This window comes from Sycon ciliatum, chromosome 12 (genome assembly GCF_964019385.1).
Source record: "Sycon ciliatum chromosome 12, ocSycCili1.1, whole genome shotgun sequence".
Lineage (NCBI taxonomy): Eukaryota > Metazoa > Porifera > Calcarea > Leucosolenida > Sycettidae > Sycon > Sycon ciliatum.
In genome coordinates this window covers 5,567,718-5,581,371 of record NC_088654.1, presented here as the reverse complement: position 1 = coordinate 5,581,371, position 13,654 = coordinate 5,567,718, and the positions used below count along the sequence as shown (strand labels likewise).

Here is a 13,654-nt window from a genome sequence, read left to right as displayed (position 1 = left end):
TAAAATTTTCTAACATCTTATGCATTTTATGACAAAAATATGTCGTGGCCTATACTCCGGTGTGGCTTACACGCCAGAAAATACGGTAATATTGGCTGACAGAAAGACAACAGACAGAGAGATGGACAGATAGACGGACCGATCGACAGATAGGCGGACAATCTGATGGACAATCAGACATACAGACAGATGGACAGACAGACAGACAAACAGACATACAGACAGATGTACAAACAGACAGACAGGCAATACTAGATTGACTGATACCAAGGGTACATAACCAAGAGTGTGCAACTCCTATCTTGAGCTGCGATGGGCTCCCCACGGCGAAATTTTTTTATTGCGTCATTCTTTGGCAGAAGTATGATGAAGTGGGTATGCATTCCCGCGCTTGTTTTGTAGATACGGTGAGAGTTCGTCAGGTTCAAGACAAATCAATCTATCATCCGTTGTTCTGCTTCGACTACCGTAGCTGTGCTGTACAAATTCTTTGTACTTTGATCTCTGGCTACGCATGATGGCATCAGCGAGCCAAACAGACGCCAAAGACTGATGTCATAAAAAAATTCTGTCGTGGGCTGGGGGATCGTCGAGTTGCACACTCTTGGTTATGTACTCTTGGTGGTACTGAAATGCGAGGATTATCATTCTGAAGAAGGCAATCGTCGAAACATAACCATCAAATCGGGTCTTGCTCATGCCGTCGGTCGGTCTCTCTGTCTGTCTGTCCATCTGTCTGTCTGGCTGAAATAGAAATAGTTCTGCCATCTCACCCTGGCCCCTGCCACACAACAGCGCAAACAACTTTCTCCTTTCTTACACTATTATCTCTTATTGGCCACTGGCTATCGTGAGAATAAAGATTTGAAACTTGGTAGAGTTTCTGACTTCTTATACAAACGGAAAGGGCACAGGAGGATAAAGACGAAAATGGACACGACAAAAAGACAACGGAAAAGACTCGAAGAAACAACCGAGAACAAGCAGTAATATTGCGATGACAAATCGGGACGACCAATCAGGGACTAATACGTACAGAAAACATGACCAAGACCAAGACAACCAGACCACGGACGAATCACACATTACTCTCATTCCCAGACCAAACTAGCACTGTGCATGTACAGCATTCACTTGACAGTCACTCTCACACAGACGGAAGCAGATCCTCACACTCTGACAACGCGTACTCTTGCATGCACCACATACCATGAACGTCACACATCACACCATACTCGCACGTACACTTAGACCATATATGACATCAGACACTGGACTCTACAAGATAAGAACCAAATACAACAACATGCGTAAAACATAGTCGTAATACAATTTCGCAACATGTCCATCTGTCTGTCCGCATGTCTCTCTGTCTGTCTGTCCATCTCTGGTGGTTGTTCTTACTCTCACCTGTGCAATAGGAAGAACTTTTTGTGAAACCGGGGTTGCATATGCAAGTGTGCCAGGTACGTGTGACATGGCACACTGAATTAGCTGGACATTGGCCCGGAAAGCAGCCTTGGGCTGCAGGACACACACACACACACACACACACACACACACACACACACACATACACATACACACACACAGACACACACACACAAACATGAGTGCGTAAAACTGGGCTGACTGCGTGGGTGGCGTCACTTCTCCAGACAGTAGTACGAGCAAGGTTGTGAAAGCAAGCTGCCAATGGTGAAGCTGGACATGTGCAGTGCTAACGCTAGCTCTACTGGTAGTTAAATATTCGGCGAGGAGGCAACAAATTTAATTGAAGAGAATGTATATCAGTGCGGTGGAGATTCAAATGACGCTCAGTGTTGTTAGAAACAACGCATTCCTAAAAGCAGCGCCAATCACAGTGGCGCAGTGCAGATGTTCGCGCTATTGCCGGAGCCCTCCAGGAAAAACCTACACTCAGGAGAGCTTTATGGGATTGAAAAATAGAAGAACATTTTGTTTGCCATGCTCATCTTGCAAAGTCCATATTTCAGTCTATTTCCCAAGAAATGGCTGCTGATTCACCAACTTGCTGGATTTGTATGAGCAAGGTTGGTCATCAGCTAGGCAGCTAGGCAAAAAAGCATAGCATAGAACCTGAGCTTCCAAGCTCTCTCGGTCCCGAAGCTATGCACATGACATTCATTACCTTGGAATGGTAGCACCTGGCACTAACCAGGGTCCACAGTGCTGCCTTTGAGCGTGTGTATGTGTGTGTGTGTGCGCGCGTGTGTGTGTGTGCGCGTGTGTGTGTGTGTGTGTGTGTGTGTGTGTGTGTGTGTGTGTGTGTGTGTGTGTGTGTGTGTGTGTGTGTGTGTGTGTGTGTGTGTGTGTGTGTGTGTGTGTGTGTGTGTGTGTGTGTGTGTGTGTGTGTGTGAGTGTTCATATGGTGGAGTGGTATGTGCAGTCGATTTCCAATCGAGAGGTTGCGGGTTCAATTCCACTGTTGTCAAAGCCTGGGCTCTTGCCAGTATCTACATTGCTTAGAAGTTTCTCGACCTCCTCCTCTGTTATTGCGATTTTATTTATAGTATGAGTTGTGTCAGGGGTGGTGCTGTTGTCTGGTGTGGTAAAGGGAGGTCTTGTTGGTTGACTGTTGGCTTTGGGTGATAAGGAACTCGTTGAGAGCTGTTGCCTTCTCCATGGCCGTGGCTGCAGTGGAGTTGGCTGTCGTTAGTGTGGGAATTGTTTCCTTGGGCGTTCTTCAGGTGTATTAGTAGACGGTGGAGGTTTTCCCCGTCGACATTGTTTGCTGGACAAAATCTGACTTAGCCTGTCGCAAAAGAGCGGTTTCTCGGTTTCGCTGAGCTGTGTAGAGTTTCCAGCCAGAGTCTAATTGGTTCGCCTTGTAGGTGCGGAACTGTTTGTGCTCTGTTTTGATCTCGCTGAGAAGATCCTTCGTCATCCGGAGACGAGTGGGCATAGTATTTTTTGCGGGATTTGCTTCTGGTCACTTGGCAGTGGTACATGGCTAGCTGCAATATCTAGTGTCCTTCAGATTGAGCCTGGCTGAGGGTCAGTTGCGTTCGCGTGGTACCGCAGATTGTTGTTGTTCTTGTTGTATGCTTTATTTATAGTGGAAATCAAAAACAGGCATAATGCCAAATAGCATTGGACCCACTGTGAATAAAAATTCAAAGGGTATTGTGGAAAAGCAGAGATAGGAAAAAGAAAGAAAAGAAAACGGAAGGTTGGTTGTAACGAACGAATATCAATCCAGTAAGCTATGGGAAACCTATGTAGCTGATAATCGGTTAAAACCGTGAAACTCAGAGATACAGTGGAAACGCGTTTGATTCCTATCAAGTGTGTGTAGCTCACTGGCGGGTTTAGGGGGGGGGGGGGCGCGGGGGGCGCGCGCCCCCCCCCTCAAAAATTTCGACCTAGGTTTCGAAAAATAATAGGCAGGGCGCTAGGGCGCCGTCGGGGCGCGCGCGGCCTGAAACGATTGTCCAAAAGCGGTTGCACGGTCGAGCTGGTGTTGATTGTACACACTACAGACTAGTAGTAGTAGTACAGTACAGTCTACAGAGTAGAGTCTACGTAGTGAGCATGCACGGCGCGGCTACAGAAACACGGTGACCTGACTGGGTACTGTTGTACAGTGTGAATGTGTGTGATCCCTGCTGGGACGCGCTCGACGCGTCTTCAACGGTACAAACATCGAAGAAAAGTCTTCGATCGAGTCAACCAAAACACGATTCGAATGCCGAGGGCTCAGGCGATCATCCTCGTTCGAATCGTGTTTTGGTTGACTCGAAGGCTTTTCTTCGATGTCTCAGGGACATCCCAAAAGGCCAAGCTCTAGCCAGCAGAGCCTGGAATTTTTGTAAAGCGTTCCTGTGGCGGCGCAACTCCTGCTGCCGCTCCAACAGGAAACAGTGGGAGTGATGAAGTCGCTGTTATTCCAGTTGAACTTTCGACTGACAGTCACACTCCGCCAGACGCGGAAGAATCTGTTGTCAGCGAGTAGCCAGAACATGAAGAACAGCGCACAGTGACAAGTACCGCTGCCTATGTAAAGGATGCTTTGACTCTTTGCGAGCGGTGAGAAATTGTTGGACTCGCATAAATAATTGCAGTTGATTCGCTCACCTAACGGCAAATTTGAAGTTTACAATGTACATTGTTGCTGCGTGTACAGAAATACTGCTCGTGGTGTGTGAGATTTACGGCTTGTTGTTGTTGTTTATTTTACTTCACCAAATGAGCAGGCAGAGATGCCTTCTCACCTGCCCATAGGACAGGTTCTCACAGAATGATGAAGGGATGATATGCAAGGGAAAACAAGAAATGATAATAATAATAATTATAAGACAGAAAGGACCAAAAGAAGAAAAGGAAAAATTTATATGAAGACAATTTCATGGAGTCAGAAATAGAAAGACAATAATTTCATGGAGTCAGGAACACGTGGTTGATTTTATAGACATGCATGCACAAATGTGATAGATGAGAAGGTTGGAATATATGGCAGATAATAAAAGTTTAACGAGGATATTCACAAAGTGAGTATATCAATGGCAGAAAGAGCTTTTCGGAAGGGACCAGGGACACGTATCACTCTAAAATCAGGGGGTAGAGCGTTCCAGAGAATGCTTCCCCAAAACATCATGGTCGATCGTCCCGCAGGCCCACGAAGAAAGGGAACTTGAAGCAAGTTCGACACTTGTCCCCCGTGTGGTGCGCTGATCCTCCGGAACAGTCTCTGGGGCCGTTCGGGTGAATAACTGTTGAAGAAGGGGGCTACAAGAGGAGCTTCTTGACATCGGTTTTCAAAATGGCTGACCTGGGACAGTAGCATGATGTCATCTACCCCCACCCCATCCCGCCTTGATCCCGGCCGCAACCCCCCCCCCCCCCCTCAGCCAAATCCTGGACACGCCACATAATTATATTATCAGCTACGCCGTAGCTGATAATATATGTAGGACTCAGTGACCAGTCAAGGCCCCGTGACCAATCATGGTCCCCGTGACCAGTCAAACAGTCACAAATCCCCCATGACCAGTCACAAATTAGTTTACCAGTCACAATGCCCCATGACCAGTCACAAATCACCATACATGTACATGTGTAAAGTACACAGTTCGTGACTGCTCGCAGGGTGCTTCGTACTGCAGGATTTGTTGTGGGACCTATAATTCCCTATGAGCGGTCACAGAATACAGTTGTGACCACTATAATTCCATGCGAGAAGTTACATGCGGAATGTACAGTTGTGACCACTCTTTCTCTGTGAGTAGTCACAGGCAGAATACAGGTATTTCTGTATTACAAGAGAGAGTGGAGGCTTTGTCACAACTCTGAGTTTCACGTATTACTACGATCGTCAGGCAACTGATGGCTCCTAAATGGGCAGCCTGAACATAAGGGGGAGCAAGGTGGGAAATTCTGAGGGGTATCATAGGCGATGCGTATCATAGCGCAAGAGTCAGGTGCAGGCGTGAAGTTGCCAAGTCTTCAGACTTGGGGCTATGCAGCAGCAGTTCCAGCGTGAATGACATAGAATAGAGCTGGGGGCTTAAATGCCAAAACCACACATGCCCACACCATTACACACACATACACCCACACTCTCTCCCTTTTCTCACATACACATACACTCACACTCATGCGCACACACACACACACACACACACACACACACACACACACACACACACACACACACATGCACACACAGACACACACTCATTCTCTAAATCTCTCTCTCTCACACACACACACACACACACACACACTCACACACTACTACTACTATAGCATGACTGCCCATTGGGCAATGTCACCCCCGGAGGGGGCCAGAGTTTGGAGTGCACCGTCATTGGCAGGACTTCTGGTGCCTCGTCAAATCTTGCTGTCGTCGGAAACGTTTCGGGCAATGCATGCAGATCAGCGGCAGTGATTCCCTATCGGCTGCAGCAAGACGTTTTCCACGGTTGCAGTTATGGCGGTTAAAACCAGCCCGGGACTTGAAGCAGCGATTGCAGCGTTGACAATGCTGGAAGCAGCAACCAGCGAGAGACGCCGTCAATGCCGTATCTGCATGTTCAGGGAGTGCAGGCTGGCAGCGATGAACTGCAAGCCCACCCTTACTGCGGAACCATCGGCAGCAACTGACGCACTGTGCTGAACCACGCTGTTGGTGGACGGGAAGTTGGCGCTCAGCCAAACACTTGTGCCGTGCCTTTCTCACACACACACACACACACACACACACACACACACACACACACACACACACACACACATGCACATCCACACACACACGCACACATCCACACACATCCACGCACACACACACACACATACACACACATTCTATCTCTCTCTCTCTCACACACACACGCACACATACACGCACACACTCACACATGCGCGCGCATACTTACTTACTCACACACACACACACACACACACACACACACACACACACACACACACACACACACACACACACACACACACAAATAGGCAGCGGGACTACCATCTAGATTCACGTGACCTTGCGGACAAAGTTACGGAGGTAGAACTTGTTTTCATGACGACACTTGGACACAAGTATTTCTGTATTATTATTTTATCTCTTTTCAACCAATCCACAAGCCAAAAAGAGATGCGTAGACGGAAGAACCGTCCTCTTGGTGATACTGATCGCAAACATGATTAATTCCTCCAGGCCATTGAGCACCCAATTCTAAACCTTATCTAAGCAAAGCTCTTGTCAAGGCAGCATGCCAGTTCAAGAACATCTCGTCAGACATACATATCGATACATGTCTGGTGCACTCTCACTAACAAGTAGGCATCGCAGGCTACATTCGCACCAGCAATCAAAAGAAGTTGAAGTGAGTGAATATTTCTACTTGCAAGTATAAAATTAATAATTGAAAGACAAATGAAGGAGTGGTGGTTCGCCCAAAACACTGACAAGGAGACAGTAAACAGTACACAGTGCTCGTATGCATGTACTTATACAAGTACACGTTACAGCAGCACAACGAGAAAGACCATGTTTAGTGGGTTGCTTTTACGCGTGCCACTAAATCACGCGGCTTATAGTATTCGAAATCCCCAAATCCCCTGGTCGACAGAAAGCACCGGCGTAAGCTAGAATTTAGCTCATAGCTGGACAAATTATCTCAAACATCTCCCATCAGAGAGAAGAGAAAAGAAGCCAGTAAAAACTCTAAGCATGGCCACAAAAGCCACCAGTCAAAAGATTACAGAAAAATACACACTGCGGAAAAGGGCACAACCTTTGTACGCAGGAGCTGTCAGCATGCCAGCAGTGCGTACCAACTGCATGGGGGGGTCTGTGTGCCATGTGCCAAAAACGGAAAGGTGAGAAAAGGAAATGCGTATACGGAAATGGCACATTTGCGTGCGTACAAGTATGCATGCCTGTAGACGTAGAATATAATGTGGGCATGATAGTAGAGTGCAAAAATCCATTCCGGCGGGTCATGTGATGGCTTGAATCACAACAATACTCCCCCACCAGTATGTAAGAGGAACGAAATGCATACGATAAGGAAAGCAAAATAAACCCCGAAGTACCAATACATGTACTGGAAAACAGAATGCATCATGACGGAATGCGGACGTAGTGTAGCAGAAGGGAAAGCAAGCACCAAAGAAAAAGGAGCGTGCACGAGAAAACACGACCAGCAGGCAATACTGAAAGCCAAACGCACACACAATTGAACAGAGGCAGGCCGCGCACCACAGTACACGAAAGGACTACTCACACTCCGTCAGCAGAGGCGAGATAGGCGGCCTTGATGCGGTCGATGGAGACAGTGTCGGACTTGCCATGGATGTCAAGCACAAAGAACTTGGCTGACCGGGAGATGACGCGATAGGGGCCATTGTACGGAGCCTGGAGCGAGCGACGCACACTGTCGACGCGAACGTACACATGGGAGCAGGTAGACAACGCCTGGCTGATGAACGGAGGCGATCGGGCCTGAACTTGCCGGGGAGCATACTGGGCAGGCTTGAGGTTGGCAAACAGCTCAGTCAACCGCTCAACATATGGTGCAGTATCAGCCGAGGCGGGAGCAGGAGCAAAGAATTCACCCGGCAGACGCAATGTAGTACCATAGGTGAGTTCAGCAGCGCTGCAGCCCAGATCAACGCGGAAAGCTGCGCGCACACCAAGCAGCGCTAGAGGCAGGACCGACGACCACTGCTCGGGCCGACCATTAGCTTTGAGGCACGTCTTGAGATGCCGGTGAAAGCGCTCCACCAGGCCATTGGCTTGGGGATGATAGGACGTGGTGCGCACACGGCAAGTACCGAGGAGTTGGAGTAGCTGAGAGAACAGACGGGATTCAAAGTTGGCGCCACGATCTGTGGTGATGGTCGACGGGACGCCAAACCTTGAGATCCAACCAGACAGGAGGGCCGTAGCGACAGTGGCAGCAGACGCATCACTAATAGGTATGGCTTCAGGCCAACGAGTGAATCTGTCAATGCACGTAAGGAGATACGTATGACCACCGGAGGAGGGCAGAGGACCAACCAAGTCGATGTGGACGTGATCGAACCTGTGGTCTGGCGGCAAGAAACGACCCACCGGACTCTTGGTGTGACGAGTGACCTTAGTTCGTTGACAATCATGACAGGACAGGGCCCACTGCTTGATGTCTGCGTTCATACCGGGCCAGACAAAGCGAGCGGCAATGAGACGGCGAGATGCTCGGATGCCCGGATGAGAGAGGGCATGGAGGGAATCAAAGACAGCTCGCCGGAAGCGGTCAGGGACGAATGGGCGTGGCGAGCCAGTAGACACATCACACAGCATTGGGGAAGCACTAGAAGGCAATAAGACGGACTTCCACTGCAGAGAGCTGTCGTCGGCTGTGCGCAGCTGCTGAAGTTCAGGATCATCCACCTGAGCGGCAGCCATGGCATTGAAATCAAGCGGCACAGAAGAGAGAGCAGGCGGAGTGTCACCGGACGCAGCAGCGGCTGTAGTTGCAGCAGAGATTTCAAAATCACGAGACAATGCATCTGCGACTGAATTGTCGACACCCTTGATATGACGAATGTCAGTCGTGAACTCACTGATAAATGACAACTGACGTAGTACACGGGGCGAATGCGGTGGGGACATGGTCCTCATGGCGAATGTCAACGGCTTGTGATCCGTGAGGACGTGGAACGAACGGCCCTCAAGCAGATAGCGGAAATGACGAATGGACGAGAAGATGGCGAGGAGCTCACGCCCAAAGGTGCTGTAGCGAGTCTCAGCCGGTTTCAATTTCTTGGAAAAGAATGCCAGAGGCTGCCACTGACCATCCACAAGTTGTTGGAGTACTGAACCAATGCCGACATCAGACGCATCTGTGGTCAAGCCAAGCGGGGCATCAGTCTTGGGATGTACAAGGAGGGTAGCGGATGCCAGTGCAGATTTGACGGCAGAGAAAGCTTGCACGGCTGCGGGTGTCCAGGACAAGGTATGCTGCTTGACCTTGTGGTTGATGAGCTCATGGAGTGGATGGAGGAGATCAGCAATGCCTTGTACGAAACGCCTGTAGAAATTCACCATGCCGATGAATCTGCGGAGTTTGCGGGAGGAGGCGGGCTGGATGAACTCCTGCACAGCCTGCACATTGGAGGGCAGCGGACGAATGCCTTCAACATCCACGGTGTGACCGAGGAATTCTAGACATGGCTCCGCAAACACGCACTTGGGAGGCTGGATGATGAGGCCGTGCTCGGCAAGACGCTGCAGGACGGTGTCGAGGTGTAAGAGATGCTCCTCGAGTGTCTTGCTAGCGATGAGTAGATCATCGATGTAGCTAAACACAAATGGCAGGCCCTGAAGGACTTGATCCAGGAAGCGCTGGAAACTCTGTGCAGCATTCCTCAGACCAAATGGCATCCTCAGGAATTCAAATGCGCCAAAGGGTGTGACCACTGCTGTCTTCTGGATGTCATCCGGGTGTACCGGAATTTGATGATACGCCTTGGCCAAGTCGATCTTTGAGAAGACTGTGGCACCATGGAGCGCAGCCGAGAAATCATGTAAGTGCGGCAGAGGATAGCGGTCCGGCTGGGTGGCGGCGTTGAGGGCCCGATAGTCGCCACAGGGTCTCCAGTCGCCCGATTTCTTGGGGACCATGTGGAGAGGCGATGCGTACGGGCTCGTTGAATGGCGCACTATGCCAAGCTCAAGCATGTGTTCAAACTCCTGACGAGCAGCTGTCAACCGATCAGGTGCGAGGCGGCGAACACGAGCATGGACGGGAGGACCACGGGTTACTATGCTGTGCGTGACACTGTGCTTAACCGGGGCATGCATACTCCGGTTAACGTCGGTCAAAGTCGGATACTTCGCCAGGATCCGAGAGCATGAGTGTTCTGGGAGTGGTGCGACATGAGCAGGACTGTCCATGGTGTGCAGGTGGCCGACTGATGCCAACGTCGTATGTGGATCACGAATACAGTTATGGCGGAGATCCACCTGCAGGCCATGGTGAGCAAGGAAGTCGGCACCAAGGATAGGGCATGTCACGTCTGCTACAATAAAGAGCCAGTGGAAACGACGGCGGAGACCTAAGCTCACTTGCAGGGAGCGCTCTCCGAAGGTCGTTATAGCCGTGCCATTAGCAGCTTGCAATTGCACCGAAGCGGGAGGGCGAGCTCTGTCAGATGGCAATGGCGGCACAATGCTAACTGATGCTCCAGTGTCAATCAGGAAGGTAAAGCCAGTGACACTATCCGCAACACGTAGTAGGCGACCAGGGCGTACCATCGAGCCAGGGGTGGTGGTCGCCACTAATCCCTGGCGCTCCCGTTTCCCGAGGCATAGGTGCACGGCGTGGTGCACTTCCTTGCACGTTTTCCGAAACGCGCATGATAGAAGCACAGCTTGGGACTGCTGGACCGGGACGATGCAGGAGTACTCGCTCTGGAACGGCCACGATGGCTCCTCATGTTGTCCATGGAGGTCGTTAGTGCGGCGATCTGGGCCCGGAGCTCAGCGATCTCCGAGGCGGCACTGGAGGCAGCAGGAGCAGCAGCAATGATCGGTGTGGGTTGGGCCACTTCCAGCACTCTGTCTGCCATATCAGCCAGCTTATCCAGGGGCAGGGAGTCGGAGGAGGAAGCAATTACTACACGCACATTGGAGGGGAGACGCTGGATGAACAGCTCCTTCAGAACCTCAGCATCCATAGTGCGGTCTCCCAGGAGTTGCTGCATGCGCCGAAGTAGTTGTGAGGGCTTGCGATCGCCCAGTTCCTCCTTTGTCAGCAACTGCTGTAGGCGTTGCTGTTGGGATGTCTGGGTGCGACGAACCAACTCCTTCTTCAATGTGTCATAAGGAGTGGTCGGCGGGGCTTCCAGCAGCAAATCACGGACCTCCATGGCGAATTCTGCGTCCAGAGAAGCAACAATGTAATCATATCGGGTTCGCTGACTCGTTATTCCGCGCGTGTGGAACAGTGCTTCGACTTTGGCGAACCAAATAGCAGGGTCCTTCGGCCAGTACGGCGGGAGCTTGAGGCTGACTGCGGCCGCGACAGGCGGAGCCGGTACGGTTGTCTGGCTGAGACCACCGGGCTGTCTATCCCCAGCGGGTGTGGTTAGAAACGAAGAGTCACCGCGACCACGGCCCGTGGGGGTGCGAGTTTGCTCAGCCATGACGATCCAGGAGTGGGATTTATTGTGTTGGATAACAGAGGCTGCCCTAAACAGCCAATGCTCGTAACGGGGTCACCAATTTAGTGGGTTGCTTTTACGCGTGCCACTAAATCACGCGGCTTATAGTATTCGAAATCCCCAAATCCCCTGGTCGACAGAAAGCACCGGCGTAAGCTAGAATTTAGCTCATAGCTGGACAAATTATCTCAAACATCTCCCATCAGAGAGAAGAGAAAAGAAGCCAGTAAAAACTCTAAGCATGGCCACAAAAGCCACCAGTCAAAAGATTACAGAAAAATACACACTGCGGAAAAGGGCACAACCTTTGTACGCAGGAGCTGTCAGCATGCCAGCAGTGCGTACCAACTGCATGGGGGGTCTGTGTGCCATGTGCCAAAAACGGAAAGGTGAGAAAAGGAAATGCGTATACGGAAATGGCACATTTGCGTGCGTACAAGTATGCATGCCTGTAGACGTAGAATATAATGTGGGCATGATAGTAGAGTGCAAAAATCCATTCCGGCGGGTCATGTGATGGCTTGAATCACAACACATGTACCATAATGTTACATCAATACATTATACAGTTATTTTGGGAGTAGGAATGAAGATATGTTCGAAGCAGTAAACTGCGTAAGCACTACGTTGAGCCACAATATTGAAATACAGTTTCCTGCAGTCAAAACAAGACTCTCATACTTCTCTGGTGTAGTTCGCCATTCTTATCGATAAACATGACTTGATTTAATTTCTTACGATGGTTCTTGAGAATGGATCAATGTTGTCTTGAATAGATGTCTTCCTGAACGAATTCAACTGAGAGGCAGTTTCAGTTTCAACAAGCTGGACATTGTTTTTCTGTGGAGTCTTCCCCAAGAAAGACAGAGCTACACACACGAAGGTGCTTGATGTACTCAATTACCTTCTTGGAGATGAACATATTTTCATTTCCATCTTCATTATATTTTCGTCTCTGTATCGTCGACGATGTCCACTTCTGACTCCGTAATCTTGTCACCCATCCTCTCCAAAAACACAAATCGAGTGCTGCTTGTATGCTGGATCAGTTGAAGTCAGTCTCTGTTCTAGCAAGATCGGCATGCAAAAATTACATGACTGAAAATATTCCGAAATAGCTTTTCTGAACGACGAAGTTTGTTCTTCAAATATGATGAATAGCACAATCTACTAGCCAGAACGTTCTCTCAAAAGAGATTCTATCTGAAGCCTGCAAGATTTTCGACCACCCTTCGTTTTGGAGAGGAGCCCACACACACCAGACTCGAGCTACAAGTAAACTACGCGGAGATCGAGAGTTCATCGAAATCTTTCTTGCTCACTTCTGAAACCTGTGAAGGAAGAAAGTATGCTGAACGCGTGAATGCCTACAGTTGAGTCGTAAATTTTTGACGTGGGTCCTGTGACCGTTCACAGAGAAAGTCGCGGCTGTCGGGTCATTCGCAACGCTGTCACCTTCAAATCAACTAGCCGCAGGCCCGCGCTGGGCACAACAGTATGAAGTAGTGGTTGCGACTTCGGCGATGATTTGTAAGAAAGGGTTTGCTCCCCACCCCGGAGCTCGCGCTATTCCTCCGACTTTACTTGACTGACTCACGACTGCCAATGACCGAGGGTCCTCGACGTCTGTCTCACCGTCCAGGAGCGACACTGACTCACGCTGCTATCTGGTGTTCACGAGGTGTTTGTTGCGCTGGAAACGGAGCGTCTCTGTAAGTTTGTATCCCTGGTGATGTTTGTGCCTGGAGAGCACTATATAAGTGGTGCTCTTCAGGCACAATCTTCCTCAGCCTACTCAAGCTCAACTGATGAGGGGTGAATTCCCCGAAACACTGTGTATTGAGCAGGGAGTGGTGCTTTCTTCCAGGTTTGCCGAGTCGAAGGTTCGATGGACTTCTCGTGTGCTCTGGATGGCAGTCGTGAGTCAGTCAAGTGTCAAGTAAAGTCGGCGGAATAGCGTGAGCTCCGGTGTGGG

The 13,654-nt window shown here is 49.9% G+C and overlaps 2 protein-coding genes across 2 annotated transcripts in view; both read right to left on the bottom strand.

The window, feature by feature from the left end:
- Nucleotides 1-1,518, bottom strand: part of LOC135827890 (uncharacterized) — a 29,752-nt gene extending 28,234 nt beyond the window's left edge. Inside the window, exon 1 of the mRNA XM_065340327.1 lies at nucleotides 1,411-1,518. The gene's annotated coding sequence lies outside the window, so the exon portion shown is untranslated. The remainder of the gene's footprint in view (nucleotides 1-1,410) is intronic.
- Nucleotides 1,519-10,794: 9,276 nt separating this feature from the next.
- Nucleotides 10,795-11,661, bottom strand: LOC135827889 (uncharacterized). The gene has a single exon (XM_065340326.1). The coding sequence runs from the start codon at nucleotides 11,659-11,661 to the stop codon at nucleotides 10,795-10,797; it is 867 nt and encodes a 288-aa protein (XP_065196398.1).
- Between the last annotated feature and the right edge of the window lie 1,993 nt (nucleotides 11,662-13,654).

Bases quoted from the DNA above. Each gene is read 5' to 3' on its own strand.
- LOC135827889 (XM_065340326.1), bottom strand. From the start codon at position 11,661: ATGGCTGAGCAAACTCGCACCCCCACGGGCCGTGGTCGCGGTGACTCT.